At 60.4% G+C, this 14,167-nt stretch overlaps 1 protein-coding gene across 1 annotated transcript in view; it reads left to right on the top strand.

The window, feature by feature from the left end:
- The window catches only part of NBEAL2 (neurobeachin like 2), a 31,285-nt gene that overhangs the window by 4,488 nt on the left and 12,630 nt on the right, over positions 1-14,167 (top strand). Inside the window, exons 2-23 of the mRNA XM_059819066.1 lie at positions 2,793-2,881; positions 3,041-3,205; positions 5,143-5,224; positions 5,334-5,455; positions 5,536-5,618; positions 7,618-7,703; positions 8,197-8,482; positions 8,554-8,660; positions 8,881-8,964; positions 9,059-9,142; positions 9,281-9,379; positions 9,895-10,466; positions 10,555-10,687; positions 10,776-10,895; positions 10,979-11,309; positions 11,409-11,491; positions 11,597-11,689; positions 12,110-12,281; positions 12,841-12,974; positions 13,070-13,229; positions 13,305-13,407; positions 13,964-14,117. Of these exons, the coding sequence (XP_059675049.1) occupies positions 2,793-2,881; positions 3,041-3,205; positions 5,143-5,224; positions 5,334-5,455; positions 5,536-5,618; positions 7,618-7,703; positions 8,197-8,482; positions 8,554-8,660; positions 8,881-8,964; positions 9,059-9,142; positions 9,281-9,379; positions 9,895-10,466; positions 10,555-10,687; positions 10,776-10,895; positions 10,979-11,309; positions 11,409-11,491; positions 11,597-11,689; positions 12,110-12,281; positions 12,841-12,974; positions 13,070-13,229; positions 13,305-13,407; positions 13,964-14,117 (3,342 nt within the window). The remainder of the gene's footprint in view (positions 1-2,792; positions 2,882-3,040; positions 3,206-5,142; positions 5,225-5,333; positions 5,456-5,535; positions 5,619-7,617; positions 7,704-8,196; positions 8,483-8,553; positions 8,661-8,880; positions 8,965-9,058; positions 9,143-9,280; positions 9,380-9,894; positions 10,467-10,554; positions 10,688-10,775; positions 10,896-10,978; positions 11,310-11,408; positions 11,492-11,596; positions 11,690-12,109; positions 12,282-12,840; positions 12,975-13,069; positions 13,230-13,304; positions 13,408-13,963; positions 14,118-14,167) is intronic.

Here is a 14,167-nt window from a genome sequence, read left to right as displayed (position 1 = left end):
CGGCACGGCTCGCCGCGTGCCGGGGTCATGGAGGGCCACGGTCACCCCACTGGACAGGTAACGGAGGGTCTGGGCGGGGGGGGGACATATGGGGTGACACACACACCCCCCAACGCCGGCTCGCCCCGCCGGTGCTCGCGGTTGAGCGGGACGCGGCGTTAAACGGGGGGGGCAGGCGGGTTTTGGGGGGGAAACGGGGGACGCGGTGGCTCGGGGAGGGGGTTTGGGGGGTGCTGGGGGGGGGGGATGGGGGGGGGGTTTGGGGGGACACTGCTGGGAGGGGCGTGAGGTCCCCTCTGCGGCGGCGGTGCTGGGGGAGCGATGGGGCCCCCCGTGTCCCCCGGGAGTTGGGGGGGGGGCGGCGGGTCCCCGCGGGGAGCGGGATGTCCCCAAGGGGGGACGGTCCCTGCCCGGGCGGGGGGCACCCCAGGGTGCTGCACTGGGGTGCTCGGGGACATGGGTCACCCCAAGGGGCTGCACTGGGGTGCTCGGGGATGTGGGTCACCCCAAGGCGCTGTTTTGGGGTGCACAGGGATGTGGGTCTCCCAAAGGTGCTGTATGGGGGTGCTCGGGGACGTGGGTCACCCCAAGGGGCTGCATTGGGGTGCACAGGGACATGGGCCACCCTGAGGTGCTGCATTGGGGTGCACGAGGATGTGGGTCCCCCCAAGGAGCAGCATTGGGGTGCATGGGGATGTGGGTCCCCCCAAAAGGTTACAGTGGGGTGCTCAGGGCCATGGGTCACCCCAAGGGGCTGCATAGGGGTGCACAGGGATGTGGGTCCCCCCAAGGGGCTGTTTTGGGGTGCTCGTGGATATGGGTCACCCCAAGGGGCTGCATTAGAGTGCTGGTGGATATGGGGCACCCCAAGGCACAGGGACGTGGGGCACCCCAGAGCACTGTTTTGGGGTGCTTGTGGATGTGGGTCACCCCGAGGTGCTGTTTTGGGGTGCACAGGGATGTGGGTCACCCCAAGGCACTGTTTTGGGGTGCACGAGGATGTGGGTCCCCCCAAGGTGCTGTTTTGTGGTGCTCGGATCCATGGGTCACCCCAAGGGGCTGTTTTGGGGTGCACGGGGATGTGGGTCCCCCCAGGTGCTGTTTTGGGGTGCTCGGGGACATGGGTTGCCCCAAGGGGCTGCATTGGGGTGCACGGGGATGTGGGTCACCCTGAGGCACTGTTTTGGGGTGCTCGTGGATGTGGGTCACCCCAAGGAACAGCATTGGGGTGCACGGGGATGTGGGTCCCCCCAAAAGGTTACAGTGGGGTGCTCAGGGCCGTGGGTCACCCCAAGGGGCTGCACAGGGGTGTACAGGGATGTGGGTCTCCCCAAGGGGCTGTTTTGGGGTGCTCGGGGATGTGGGTCACCTCAAGGCGCTGTTTTGGGGTGCTCGGGGCCGTGGGTCACCCCAAGGCTCTGTTTTGGGGTGGACAGGGAGGTGGGTCCCCCCACGGGCTGTTTTGGGGTGCACGGGGACGTGGGTCACCCCAAGACTGTTTTGGGGTGCTCGGGGCCGTGGGTGACCCCGCGGCGCGGTGGGGGGTGCCGGCCGTGGGGCGCGGTGGCAGCCGGGGTGAATCACCCCATTGCACAACGGCGGGCGGGGGGTTGTGACGGGCGGTGCCGCCCGCCCACCTCTGCCTGCTGATTGGCCGGCAGCTGCCCGTAGGGGCAGGTGCTCTGGGTGCTGATTGGTCAGTGGCTCTACAGGTTGTGTTGCTCTGGATGCTGATTGGTCAGTGGCTCTACAGGTTGTGTTGCTCTGGTTGCTGATTGGTCAGGAGCTCCACAGGTTGTGCTGCTCTGGTTGCTGATTGGTCAGTGGTTCCACAGGTTGTGCTGCTCTCAGTGCTGATTGGCCAGTGTCTCCGCAGGTTGTGCTGCTCTGGTTGCTGATTGGCCAGTGTCTCCGCAGGTTGTGCTGCTCTGGTTGCTGATTGGCCAGTGTCTCCGCAGGTTGTGCTGCTCTGGTTGCTGATTGGCCAGTGTCTCCACAGGTTACGCTGCTCTGGTTGCTGATTGGTCAGCAGTTCCACAGGTTGCACTGCTCTCGGTGCTGATTGGCCAGTGTCTCCGCAGGTTGTGCTGCTCTGGTTGCTGATTGGCCAGTGTCTCCACAGGTTACACTGCTCTGGTTACTGATTGGTCAGCGGTTCCACAGGTTGCGCTGCTCTCAGTGCTGATTGGCCAGTGTCTCCGCAGGTTGTGCTGCTCTGGTTGCTGATTGGTCAGCGAGTCTACAGGTCGTGCTGATTGGTCAGGGACTCCACAGGTTGCGCTGCTCCGGGTGGGTCAGCGGCTCAACAGGTTGTACTGATTGGTCAGCAAGTGCGCAGGTTGTGCTGCTCCGGTTGCTGATTGGTCAGGGGCTGCATAGGTTGCCTTGCTCTGATTGCTGATTGGCCAGCGGCTCCACAGGTTGTGCTGCTCTGGTTGCTGATTGGCCAGCAGCTCTACAGGTCGCCTTGCTCTTGGTGCTGATTGGTCAGCAGCTCCACAGGTTGTGCTGCTCTGGTTGCTGATTGGCCAGCGGCTCCACAGGTCGCCTTGCTCTTGGTGCTGATTGGTCAGCAGCTCCACAGGTTGTGCTGCTCTGGTTGCTGATTGGCCAGCGGCTCCACAGGTCGCGCTGCTCTGATTGCCCATTGGCTCGCAGTGGCGTGCCAATTGACCGGCGCCTCCTGGGCGGAGCTTGACCGCTCTGGCTGCCAATTGGCTGATACCTCTGTGGCGGTGGTCACGGCGGCATCTGATTGGCCAGCGGCTCCAGCCCCGCCCTCGCCCTTGCAGAAGGACCTCTCCTACCTGCAGCAGTGGCTGGAGGCCTTCGTCATGAACTTCCAGAAGATGATCGCCCTGCCCGCGCTGGAGCCCCGGAGGTGAGGAGCACCCGCCAGGACGACACCCACAGCTCAATTTGGGGGTTGCCACCACGGCGGCGGCTCATCCGCTGGCGGTGGTTTGAAACCACCAGCTTGAAGGAGTGGGGGGGGGCACGTGGGTGTCACATCCCGTCACCCCCGTTTTCCCCCTCGCAGGCCGGAGGAGACGGCGTCGGAGATCCCGGTGCTGCCGCGGGAGGTGCTGCAGGTGCTGAGCCAGCGGCTGGGGCAGTGCGTGGCCCAGGTCCCGCGGGAGGAGGGCGGTGGGGCCAGCCTGGGGCAGGCCCTCCTCCTCCTCAAGTTCTTCATCATCATCTGCAGGTGGGTGACACACACACCCCCCTCCCAAAACCCTTTGGGGGGGGTCCCAGCCTCCCTCCACCCCCCACACCCATGGGGGGACCTGGTTTTGCCGCTGCAGAATCAGCCCCAAGTGCAGCCCAGCTCTGCCCCCAGGTCCCCTCAGTGCCCCCCATCTCTGGGTCCTGCGCCCCCCCCGCCCCCCCCCCCCAATTCTTGGCTGAAGGGACCAAACTGGTGTCACCCCCGTCCCAGACTGCCCCAACCGCCGCGGTGCCCGCTTGGATGTGCGTCCACCCCCCCACCCCAAAAGCGCCGCATCCCCCCCCCCCCCCAAAGTGCATCACACACCCCTGAAGCATATCACCCCCCCGCAAAGCACAGCATCCCCCTCCGAAGTGCGTCATTGCCCCCCCCCGCCCCGAAGCGTATCATTCCCCCCCCACCAAGTGCGGCATCCCCCCCAAAAAACACAGCACCCCCCTGGAGCGCATCACCCCCCCCCCCAAAGCACATCATGCTCCCCCAAAGTGCATCACCCCCTCCGTGAAGCACAGCATCCCCCCCTGAAGTCCATCGTTCCCCCCCCCAAAGTGTATTATCCCCCCACAAAGTGCAGCACCACCACCCCCAAATGCAGCATCCCCCCCCAAGCGCATCACTGCCTCCCCCCCCTCAAAGTGCATCACCCCCCCAAAGTGCATCCCACCCACGAAGCCCCCACCTGCATGTCCCCAGCGGGAGGGGGGACACACACCACCCACCTGCCCCCCCCTTCCCAGCCACTGATGGGGTTCAGCTGCGGATGTGCCCCAGATTGCGCCGGCTGCCGTGTTATCGCCCCCCCACGATGCATCAACCCCCCCCATGATGCATTAACCCCCCCACAATGCGATAACCCCCCCAATGCATTAACCTCCCCCATGATACATCAACACCCCCACGATGCAATAACTCCCCCAAGGTGCATTAACCCCCCCATGATGCAGTAACACCCCCACAATAATGCATTAACCCCCCCATGATGCGATAAACAACCCCCCCCAATGCATCAACCTCCCCCACGATGCATCAACCCCCCTACAATGCATCAACCCCCCACGATGCAATAACTCCCCCAAGGTGCATTAACCCCCCCATGATGCATTAACCCCCCATGATGCCATAAACACCCCCCCACAATGCATCAACCTCCCCCGTGATGCAATAACTCCCCCAAGGTGCATTAACCCCCCCATGATGCAGTAATCCCCCTCATGATGCAGTAACCCCCCCCAATGATGCATTAACCCCCCCATGATGCAATAAATACCCCCCCCCCCCAATGCATCAACCCCCCCACGACACAATAACTCCGCCAAGGTGCACTAACCCCCCTCATGGTGCAGTAACCCCCCCCCAACGATGCATTAACCCCCCCATGATGCAATAAACCCCCCCTCAATGCATCAAACCCCCCCCCAATGCATCAAACCCCCCCCACGATGCATCAAACCCCCCCTCCATGACGCAATAACTCCCCCAAGGTGCATTAAACCCCTCATGATGCATTAACCCCCCCATGATGCGATAAATACCCCCCCAATGCATCAAACCCCCCCCAATGCATCAACCCCCCCCCACGATGCATCAACCCCCACCCCCCATGACGCAATAACTCCCCCATGGTGCATTAACCCCCCCATGATGCAGTAACACCCCCACAATGATGCACTAACCCCCCCCATGATGTGATAAACACCCCCCCTCCAATGCATCAACCCCCCCCCACGGTGCATCAACCCCCCCGCCCCGATGCATCAATCCCCCACGACGCAGTAACTCCCCCAAGGTGCAGTAACCTCTCCACAATGCGATAACCCCCCCACCATGCATTGCCCCTCCGTGATGCATTAACCCCCCATGATTCAATACCCCCCCCCAACGTGTTATTCCCCCCATCTCCGGCCTCCTCGCAGGAACCTGGAAAACATCCAAGCGGACAAAACCCCCGGCTTCATCCCGGAGGTGCTGAAGCTGCTGCGGGTCTGCGCCAGCAAGGTGAGCACGCAGGGAGAACCCCCGCCCCAGTTTGGGGGGGCTCAGCCAGAGGAGGATTTTTTTTTAGGGGGGGGCAAGAAATGTTAATCCAGCTCCACTTTTCCGGCAGCTGAAGAGTATCCGGGAGGATGAGCGGAGCGGGACGCAGCTGGAGAGCGGGATGCTTTACGCTCTGCATCTCTGCGAGTGCCTCTTCGATCCCTACCAGACCTGGCGGCGGCAGCTGAGCGGGTGAGCGGGGACACCCCCCCTGCACCCCAAAACCCCCCCACCCCCCCGCGCCCCCCACCACTTCACCCCTCTCTTTCCAGGGAAGTCGTCAGCGCCAAGGAGAAGAGTAAATACAAGTTCGCCCCGGCCCCTTTGCCCCCCGAGTTCGGCGCCTTCTTCCAAGGTAAAGGGGGGGGCCCGTCCCCCCCAGATCACCCGCTGCAGCCGGGCTTGGGCTCCGGCAACGGGATCCGGGGGCACGTAGCGGGTCAGTATGGGATCCATGGGTGCGTAGAGCATCCAGGGGCAGGTAGAGGTCGCTGGGGTGGGGATGGGACCCAGGAGCACGTATAGGATCTGTGGGGCGTATAGTATTCAGGGGCAGGTATATGATTTGAGGGCAGATATAGGATTCTATAGGATTCTATACATGCCCCTGGTTATCCTATAACAGTCCCTGCAAATAAGGATCCTATTCCTGCGCCAGGACATCCTCTACCTGCCCCTGCAAATATAGGATCCTATACTTGCCACAGGATCAGTATATGATTCAATGGCAAATATAGGAGCCTATACCTGCCCCAAGAGCAGTATTGATTTGAGGATAAGTATAGGATCCTATATCTGCCCCAGGACCCTGTACATGCCCGTAGGGGACGGCAAATATAGGATCCCCTACCTGCCCCAGGTTATCCTATACCTGCCCCGCAAATATGGGAGCCTATACCTGCCCCAGAATCACTATATGATTCGAGGGCAAATGTGGGATCCTATACCTTTCCCAGGATCACTGTAGGATTCAAGGGAAAATATAGGGTCCTATACCTGCCCCAGGACCCATACCTGCCCATAGGGGAGGGCAAATATAGGATCCTATACCTGCCCCAGGATTGTTACATGATTCAAGGGCAAATATAGGAAACTATATCTGCTCCTGCTTATCCTGTGCCTGCCCCTGTAAATATAGGAGCCTATACCTGCCCCAGGGTCATTATATGATCTGAAGGCCAGTATAGGAGCCTATACCTGCCCCAGGATCGCTATATGATTCAAGGGCAAATGTAGGATCCTGTACCTATCCCAGGTTCACTGTATGATTCAAGGGAAAATATAGGGTCCTACACCTGCCCCAGGACCCATATGTGCCCATAGGGAAGGGCAAATATAGAATCCTATACCTGCCCCAGGTTATCCTATACCTGCCCCAGGTTATCCTATACCTGCCCCCACAAATATGGGAGCCTATACCTGCCCCAGGATCATTAGATGGTTCGAGGGCAAGTATAGGAGCTTATATCTGCCCGAGGATCGCTATATGATTTGAGGGCAAATACAGGATCCTATACCTACCCCAGGTTCACTATATGATTTGAGGGCAAATGTAGGATCCTATACCTACCCCAGGTTCACTATATGATTCAAGGGAAAATATAGGGTCCTATACCTGCCACAGGAGCCCATATGTGCCTGTAGGGGAGGGCAAATATAGGATCCTATGCCTGCCCCAGGTTATCCTATACCTGCCCCTGCAAATACAGGAGCCTATACCTGCCCCAGGGTTGTTATATGATTCGAGGGCAAATATAGGAAACTATACCTGCTCCTGATTATCCTATATCTGCTCCTGTAAATACAGAAGCCTATACCTGCCCCAGGGTCATTATATGATCCGAAGGCAAATATAGGAGCCTATATCTGCCCCAGGATCGCTATATGATTCAAGGGCAAATACAGGATCCTATACCCGCCGCGTACGGGGCACGTACAGGGTCCCGGCGGCAGGTATAGGATCCTGAAGCAGCGACTAAGTCCGGCACTGCAAAACTCAGTGCAAAGGGGATTTTTTTTCCGGGGAAGCCCCCAAAAAACTCCCCCTCCGAAACAAAGGCGTTACCAAAAAAATCACCTAAAACGCCCAACTGCCTGTAAATCCCCAAACTGAACCCGGGTTTTCAACAAAACCCCCATTTTTTACGGACAAAAAAAAAAAAAAAACCCTTCTCCGGCGCAACCGAAGCTGCAAAAAATTTGAGCATCCTCATCCTCTCCAGCATCAACAGGGTCCAGCGCCCACATGGGTCAGGTTTGGGGGTGGATTTGGGTAGAAAAAGGGATTTTTTCCCTGTTTTTTTTTATTTACCGCTTCCTCCCCAAAGTAAATCTTTCCCTCTTCATCCTCATAGAGAGTTTCCAAGCCGGAGAGCAGCTCCCCGAAACGCTCCAGCTTCGACTTATCCATCTTTTTGGGGCCATCCTCTCCGGATCCAAGGTAGCGTTGGGAAGGGGATGGGAGAGGACTTGGGATCATCATCCAAGTGATAAACCCCCGTTTCATTTATTGCAAAGGAAATAAATGCTGGAATTAAACCGCTTCATTTTCAAAAGCCTTTAAAAACCCTATTTAAAATTCCAGCCCTAAATTCAGTCGGTTTTACCTTAAAAAAATAATTAAAGAGCGGGTTGAGCTGAAGCTGCTGGTTCACCACCGGTTCGGCTCTGGGATGGCAGATGAGAACTTCTTGGCTGAATAAATTCAAGCAGAAATAGGTTTTCATTAACCCAGTGCTTAAAAATCAGGATTTAATTAATAGCTCCGAAATTCTCTTTAAATTAATTTGCACGCACCCAGGAGCAGGGTGCAGCCAGATGGGTAAAACCTGCAGCGCTGGAGACGTCGGGTTCAACATTAATAGCTTAAATAAAGGCTTTTATATCGCGATAGGCGACATAAAAGCCCGTCTCCCCCCCCATCACCTCGACAGCCCAACGCGCTGCGGGCCATCACGCCGGCGGCGGTGGAGGTGCTGCTGGGGGTGCTGCGGCGGGGAGGCGGGGGGCACCCCCCGGTCCCCGGGTTGCTGGAGCTGGCGTTACGCGGCGTGGTGGCCGTGGTCCACGTGCTGCACGGCAGCAGTCCCGGCGCCGGCCCCGTGCCGTTGCGTGTCCTCCTGGATGGTTACTTCAGGGTGCTCAATTCGGACCTGCCCGTCGCTTCCTTGGCGCCGGAGGCAGCCGGTGGCCTCATCGCTCTCCGCGTCCTCATGCTGGGTAGGTGGTTGGGGATGGGGATGGGGATGGGGACTTGGGATGGGCACTGAGCCATCTCCACCTCGCCGTAGATGCCATCCCGGCCATGCTGAGCTGCGAGGACCGGCCGGTCCTCCAAGCCGTCTTTCTCAGCAACAACTGCTTCGAGCACATCATCCGCCTCCTCCAAAACAGCAAGGTACCGGGGTGGCCGTGTTGGTGTCCCCCCTTGATGACACCGGGGTTGGGCACCCTCATCCCAGTCCTCACCCTCCCTGGCTCTGAACAATACTGGGATGAGGTGGCCGCAGTGCAGCAGCATCCCCGGGGTGGGGACACTCCATAACCCCCTTCCCTCTTCCCCCTATTCTGTACCTGGTGCTTGTCCCCGGGACTGACACCCACCCCGTGTCCCACAGCTCTACCTTGGCAACTCGCGGGAGGTGGGCGAAGCCCGGGATGAGGTCCCCATGCAGCCGCCAGACAGGGATGGGCTCCAGCAGGTATCATGTGGGGCCACAACGTAACCAAACCACCAGGCGTGGTGGGCTGTCCCCCCAACCCCATGGTAGACCCACCACCCCCATGTCCCTGTAGGTCTTCGACGGCAGCTCCGACGCCATTGCGGTCCATGCCGTCGGGGTGCTCACCGCCATCATGAGCAACTCGCCCTCGGCCAAGGTGAGCAGCAGACCAGAGGCAGGGAGGACACCCCAAAAGTGGATGGGTTTTGGGGTTTTCACCTTGTGAGGTGGGCTGGGGTGAAAGCAGCACATGGTGGGGCTCGGCGCAGGGTCCCACGTGCCCGGGTGCTTGCAGGAGGTGTTCAAGGAGCGCATCGGCTATGCCCACCTCTACGAGGTGTTGAGGAGCCAAGGCCAGCCCACCCAACGCCTGCTCCAGGAGCTCCTCAACATGGTGAGCACTCCCACTTCTCCTCCTTGCTGAGCAAAGCCCTCAGTGCTGGTGGTTCATGGTGGAACTCAGCCCCCGGCAGCCCCATTCCTCACCCCGCAGTCCTCTCCACCCTGCTAGTTTCCCATCGGCTTCCTCCCGAGGTGTCCTGGGGCCATCTTTAGCTTGGAGTCGTGCTCAGCTTTGGGGAGATTTGAGCCCTTTCTGATGTGGTACTGCTTGTTCTGGTACTGCTGGATGTGCCAACATCTCCAAAATGCTTGATGCACAGGGTCTCCAAGGCGGTTGATGCATGGGGGCCTTCGACGTGCTTGATGCATGGGGGTTTCCAAAATGCTTGTTGCACGGGGGTCTCCAAGACTTTTGATGCACGGAGTTCTCCAAGATGCTTAATGCACGGGGGTCTCCAAGACTTTTGATGCACAGGGTCTCTACAACCAGCCCAGGGTGACCAGGGGGAGGATCTGTCCCTCTCCACAGGGTCAGGGCTACACCGACAGGCTCTTGCATTTTGGCAGGCAGTGGAAGGTGACCACAGCTCCTTCCCAGTGCGCCCCATCCGCAATGAGCAGCCCCTCCTCATCCTGCTGGCCTGGCTGCCGGCGCTGGCGTGCCGGGAACTCCAGGTCTTCCTCTCGGGCCAGCTGCGGCGGCTCTGCGAAGCCTCCCTGCCCAGCCGCCTCACCTGCGTCAAGGCGGGCATGGTGGGCTGCCTGCTGGGTGCCCTGGCCACCGAGCCGGCGCTGCCGGTTGCCTGCTCTGAAAATTTACTGGAGCTTCTGCGGGCATTGGGCAGCCTCTCCATCCGCCCCGGGGAGCTGCGGCAGCTGCTGCGGCTCCTGCGACACGAGCGGGGTCAGGGCCCGCATCCCTACGTGGCGCCTGTTATCCGGGCGCTCTCGGGGATGGCGCGGATCGAGGGACCCCCCCGGGCGCTGCAGTGCTTCGACCTGACACCCGGCATGGCGGGGATCATGGTGCCTGCCATCCAGAAGTGGCCTGGTGGTGCCTTTGCCTTCCACGCCTGGTTGTGCCTGAGCGAGGAGGAGCCCGAGCCACCGGCGAGGCCGAAGAGGAGGCAGCTCTACAGGTGATGCTCAATGGAGGGGACAGGGTGCGCTGAGGTGAGGATGAGGAGGGGCAGCACCACCATCCTCACCATGCTGCTCCTTCACTAGCTTCTTCACGGCTGGTGGGACAGGCTTGGAGGCATTCTTCACCACCGGAGGCGTGTTGGTGGTGGCCGTCTGCACCAAGAAGGACTACATGACAGTGGCACTGCCGGAGTTTGCCTTCAATGACTCGGCATGGGTGAGCATCATCCCCATCCCTGTCCCCATCCCCATCGGGGAGCAACGGGGACACCAGGATGCCTGATGCCCCCTCCCTGTCACCACAGCACTGCGTTGACGTTGTCCACGTTGCGGGCCGCCGACCCTTTGGCCAGAACGTTGTCAGCATCTATGCCGATGGGCACCTGCGGAAGACAGCGCAGCTCCGCTTCCCCTCCCTCCATGAGGTGGGGGACGCCCCCCAGTGCCCAGCTGGACCCCTTTCCCCATGGCATGGGGCTGGGGGCCAAGCACAACTCCTCCCTTCCAGTCCTTCACCTCCTGCTGCATCGGCTCCGCGGGCCACCGGACCACCACCACCACTGCCACCACCACCGGCCACACGCCAGCATCCCACGGGCCAGAGCTGGTCTTCCCTCCGCGCCCTGCGCTCGGCCGCTCCCAGTCCGTCCCCGCAGCTCTAGGCCCCCACGCCTGGACCCCCACTCAGCCCCCCACCGAGGGGGTGGTGGCCACCACGGCAGCCGGCAGCCAGGACACCGAGTGGGGTAGCCCCACCTCCCTGGAGGGTCACCTGGGCTCCGTGGCCATCTTCTGCGAGGCACTGCAGCAAGCCCAGGTCAAGGCGCTCTTCTGTGCGGGTATGTCGGGGTGGGATGCAGGGGATGTCTGCAGGGGTGCTGGTGGCAACCAAGGTCTCCTCCACCATACCCCAGCTCATCCCAGTCCTCTTCTCCCAGGACCAAACATCACATCACCATTTACACTGGAAGGTGACTTGGTGGAGCTCAGCAGTAAGCTCTTGCTGTACTACACCCCACAGGTGAGGAGAGCCACCCCCCTGGGGATGGGGACAGTACTGGTAGTCCCTCTGCCACAGGTGACATCTCCAGGAGCATGAGGATGCTCCCATGGTGCTCTCTTCTAGGCCTGCAGGAACAACATCTGCCTGGACCTCTCTCCCAGCCACGGCTTGGACGGGAGGCTGACGGGGCACAAGGTGGTCAACTGGGACATCAAGGTACGCTGGACGCTCCCCATGACATGGAGGTAGCTGGGTCCCTCCCGGGGTATGGTGCAGGGGCAGGACCCCCAAGGAGTGTTGGATGGCCGTGCTGGTTCCCCTGGACCCTACAGGGACTCTGCTACGTGGTGTTGGGTCCACCAAGGACCTGCGTGCCCCATAGGTCCTCAGCGTCCAGGGCGGGCACCATGGGTGGTGCAGGGGAACAGGTTCTTTTTGGGGACCTGTTTCAGGTGTGTGCTGTAGGATGGGTCAGGGCACACCCCAATCTTTGCTAGCCACAGGGCCTGGCTCTCCCTAGCTTGGGAGCCTGGCCTGTGAGCAGGCAGGATGGACCCCGGGTGCACGTGCAACCTCCTCCTCTACGCTGCCATCACCACGCAGCACCCAGCGAAGCCTCTCGCCTCCCTCCGGCAGGACGTGGTCAACTGCGTGGGTGGGATGGGCGTGCTGCTGCCCCTGCTCGAGCAACTGGTGTCCAAGACGGAGGAGCCCGAGGATGAGCAGGAGACCAATGACCTGGTGGGGCCAGAGCTGACATCCTCCAGGAATGCCCAAGGCATGCTCATCCCACTGGGCAAGTCCTCAGGTGAGGACCTCGGAGGACGTGGAGTGGGACCCGTCCTGCTCGGGTGGCTGGAGGTAACCCCGCGGGCACCTGGGTGCTGCCTGGACCAGGCTGGTGTCTACCATGGGCATGAGAGGTCTCGCCTGGGGCACCAAGAGTTACAGGGTAACAGAGAAACCACTGACATCTTTTAATGTTATTATGACCCAATTAGTCATAAACAACCAGTTCTGGGAAGATGAGGGTGGTTCCAACCTGCTTACCTCTGGCTTACCTTTGTGTGGAGTCTCTGGTGTCTTATAGTAGGGCTGGGTTCACGCAGGAGCCTTCTCCTGCGTAGGTGAAACGGGCTTTCTCCTGATACCCAGCTGCTTATTTCCAAGAAGCTCAGAGAACGGAGGTTTCCACTCGTTTAAATTTGGGTGAAATAGGGGAACGGGCTGAAAAGTTTGCAGAGAAATGTTTACAGTGGGGTCTCCAGGATGCCCTTTGCAGGCAGATGTGGGCAGCGCTGTAGGAAGGTGTCCGGGTGGGCATGGGGCTCACAGCTACCAGTGGGGCTCTGCCCTGTGCCTTGCAGAGAGCAGGCTGGAGAGGAACAGCGTGGCCGCCTTCCTGCTGCTGGTGAAGAACTTCATCCAGAACCACCCGGTGAACCAGGAGAGCCTGGTGCAGTGCCACGGGCCGGCCATCATCGGGGCGCTGCTGCAGAAGGTGTGGGGGCTACCAAAGGCTCCATCCCGTGGTCCCCAGGGCCGTTCCCCAAGGGGGACGCCGGGGCTGCAAGCCTCCCTTCTCGCCCATGGCAGGTCTCCGGTCCGCTGCTGGACATGAGCACACTGATGGCCTCGCAGATCCTCATGGAGCAGGTGGCCTCCGAGGGTAGCGGGCTCCTGCTGCACCTCCTCTACCAGCATCTCCTCTTTGACTTCCGCATCTGGAGCAACAGCGACTTTGCTGTCCGCTTAGGTGAGAACTGGGGGTGCTTGGGGGTATTCTCCATCCCAACCAGCCTCCGTGGCTACTCATACCTTCTCCCTACAGGTCATATCCAGTATCTGGCCAACGTCGTCAAGGACCACAAGCAGCACATCCGCAAGAAGTACGGGGTGCAGTACATCCTCGATTCCATCCGGACGTACTACGGGTGAGCTGCCACTTGTAGCCGGGACGCCCGAACGCTCACGTGGTGGTGGGCTTCACCCCTCGGAGCTGCTGTTTGGGGTAGACACCGTTTGCTTGGGGCCATATTCCCCCTGCAGGCATCTCGTGGGATAATCTCCTGGTGTGGGAGGATGGTGGTGGGTGCAGGACCTTCCACTCCCCATGGCCAAGCCCCATTCCCAAGTCTCCATCCAGAGCTGCAACTGGTCAGCCCCAAAATCTATCCCCAGCATCTCTCCAGGAGCGACCAAGAGCATGGTGGTTTCTGCAACAAGCTGATGCCCTCTTCTTGTCTGACCCGATGCGTTTCTGCACGCCCGTGGCACTGGGGGTGCTCGCACCCTGCAGAGACCCAAATGCATGGGGTGGATGTTTCCCGGTGGGCAGGGTTGGCCAGAAGGGACGTCCACACGGGGCTGCCCTGGAGCTCCTCAGGCTTCATGGTGGGATTTGGGATCATGCTGCTGATAGGTGACAATGGGCCAGAGGGTGGCTGTGCATGTCCCCAGCGGGAATGCCCATGCATGTCTGTCCATCAGCACCTCCAGGGAGAAGACCATGGCCACCGACGACATCAAGACAGTGCAGACATCCCTCTTCAGCTTGGTGAAGGATTTCTTCTGCAGGAACTTCTCCGGGGAGGAGATGCAGAGCTTGCTGAGCTACGTGGCCGGGGCGCAGGACGAGCAGCAGGTACGGCACCGAGCCACCCGGTTCCCCAAACACCTCGGTGTGCCATGGGC

Source organism: Gavia stellata, chromosome 6 (genome assembly GCF_030936135.1).
Source record: "Gavia stellata isolate bGavSte3 chromosome 6, bGavSte3.hap2, whole genome shotgun sequence".
Lineage (NCBI taxonomy): Eukaryota > Metazoa > Chordata > Aves > Gaviiformes > Gaviidae > Gavia > Gavia stellata.
Note: the sequence above shows the minus strand (reverse complement) of the source record. Positions and strands in the feature narration are given on the sequence as shown.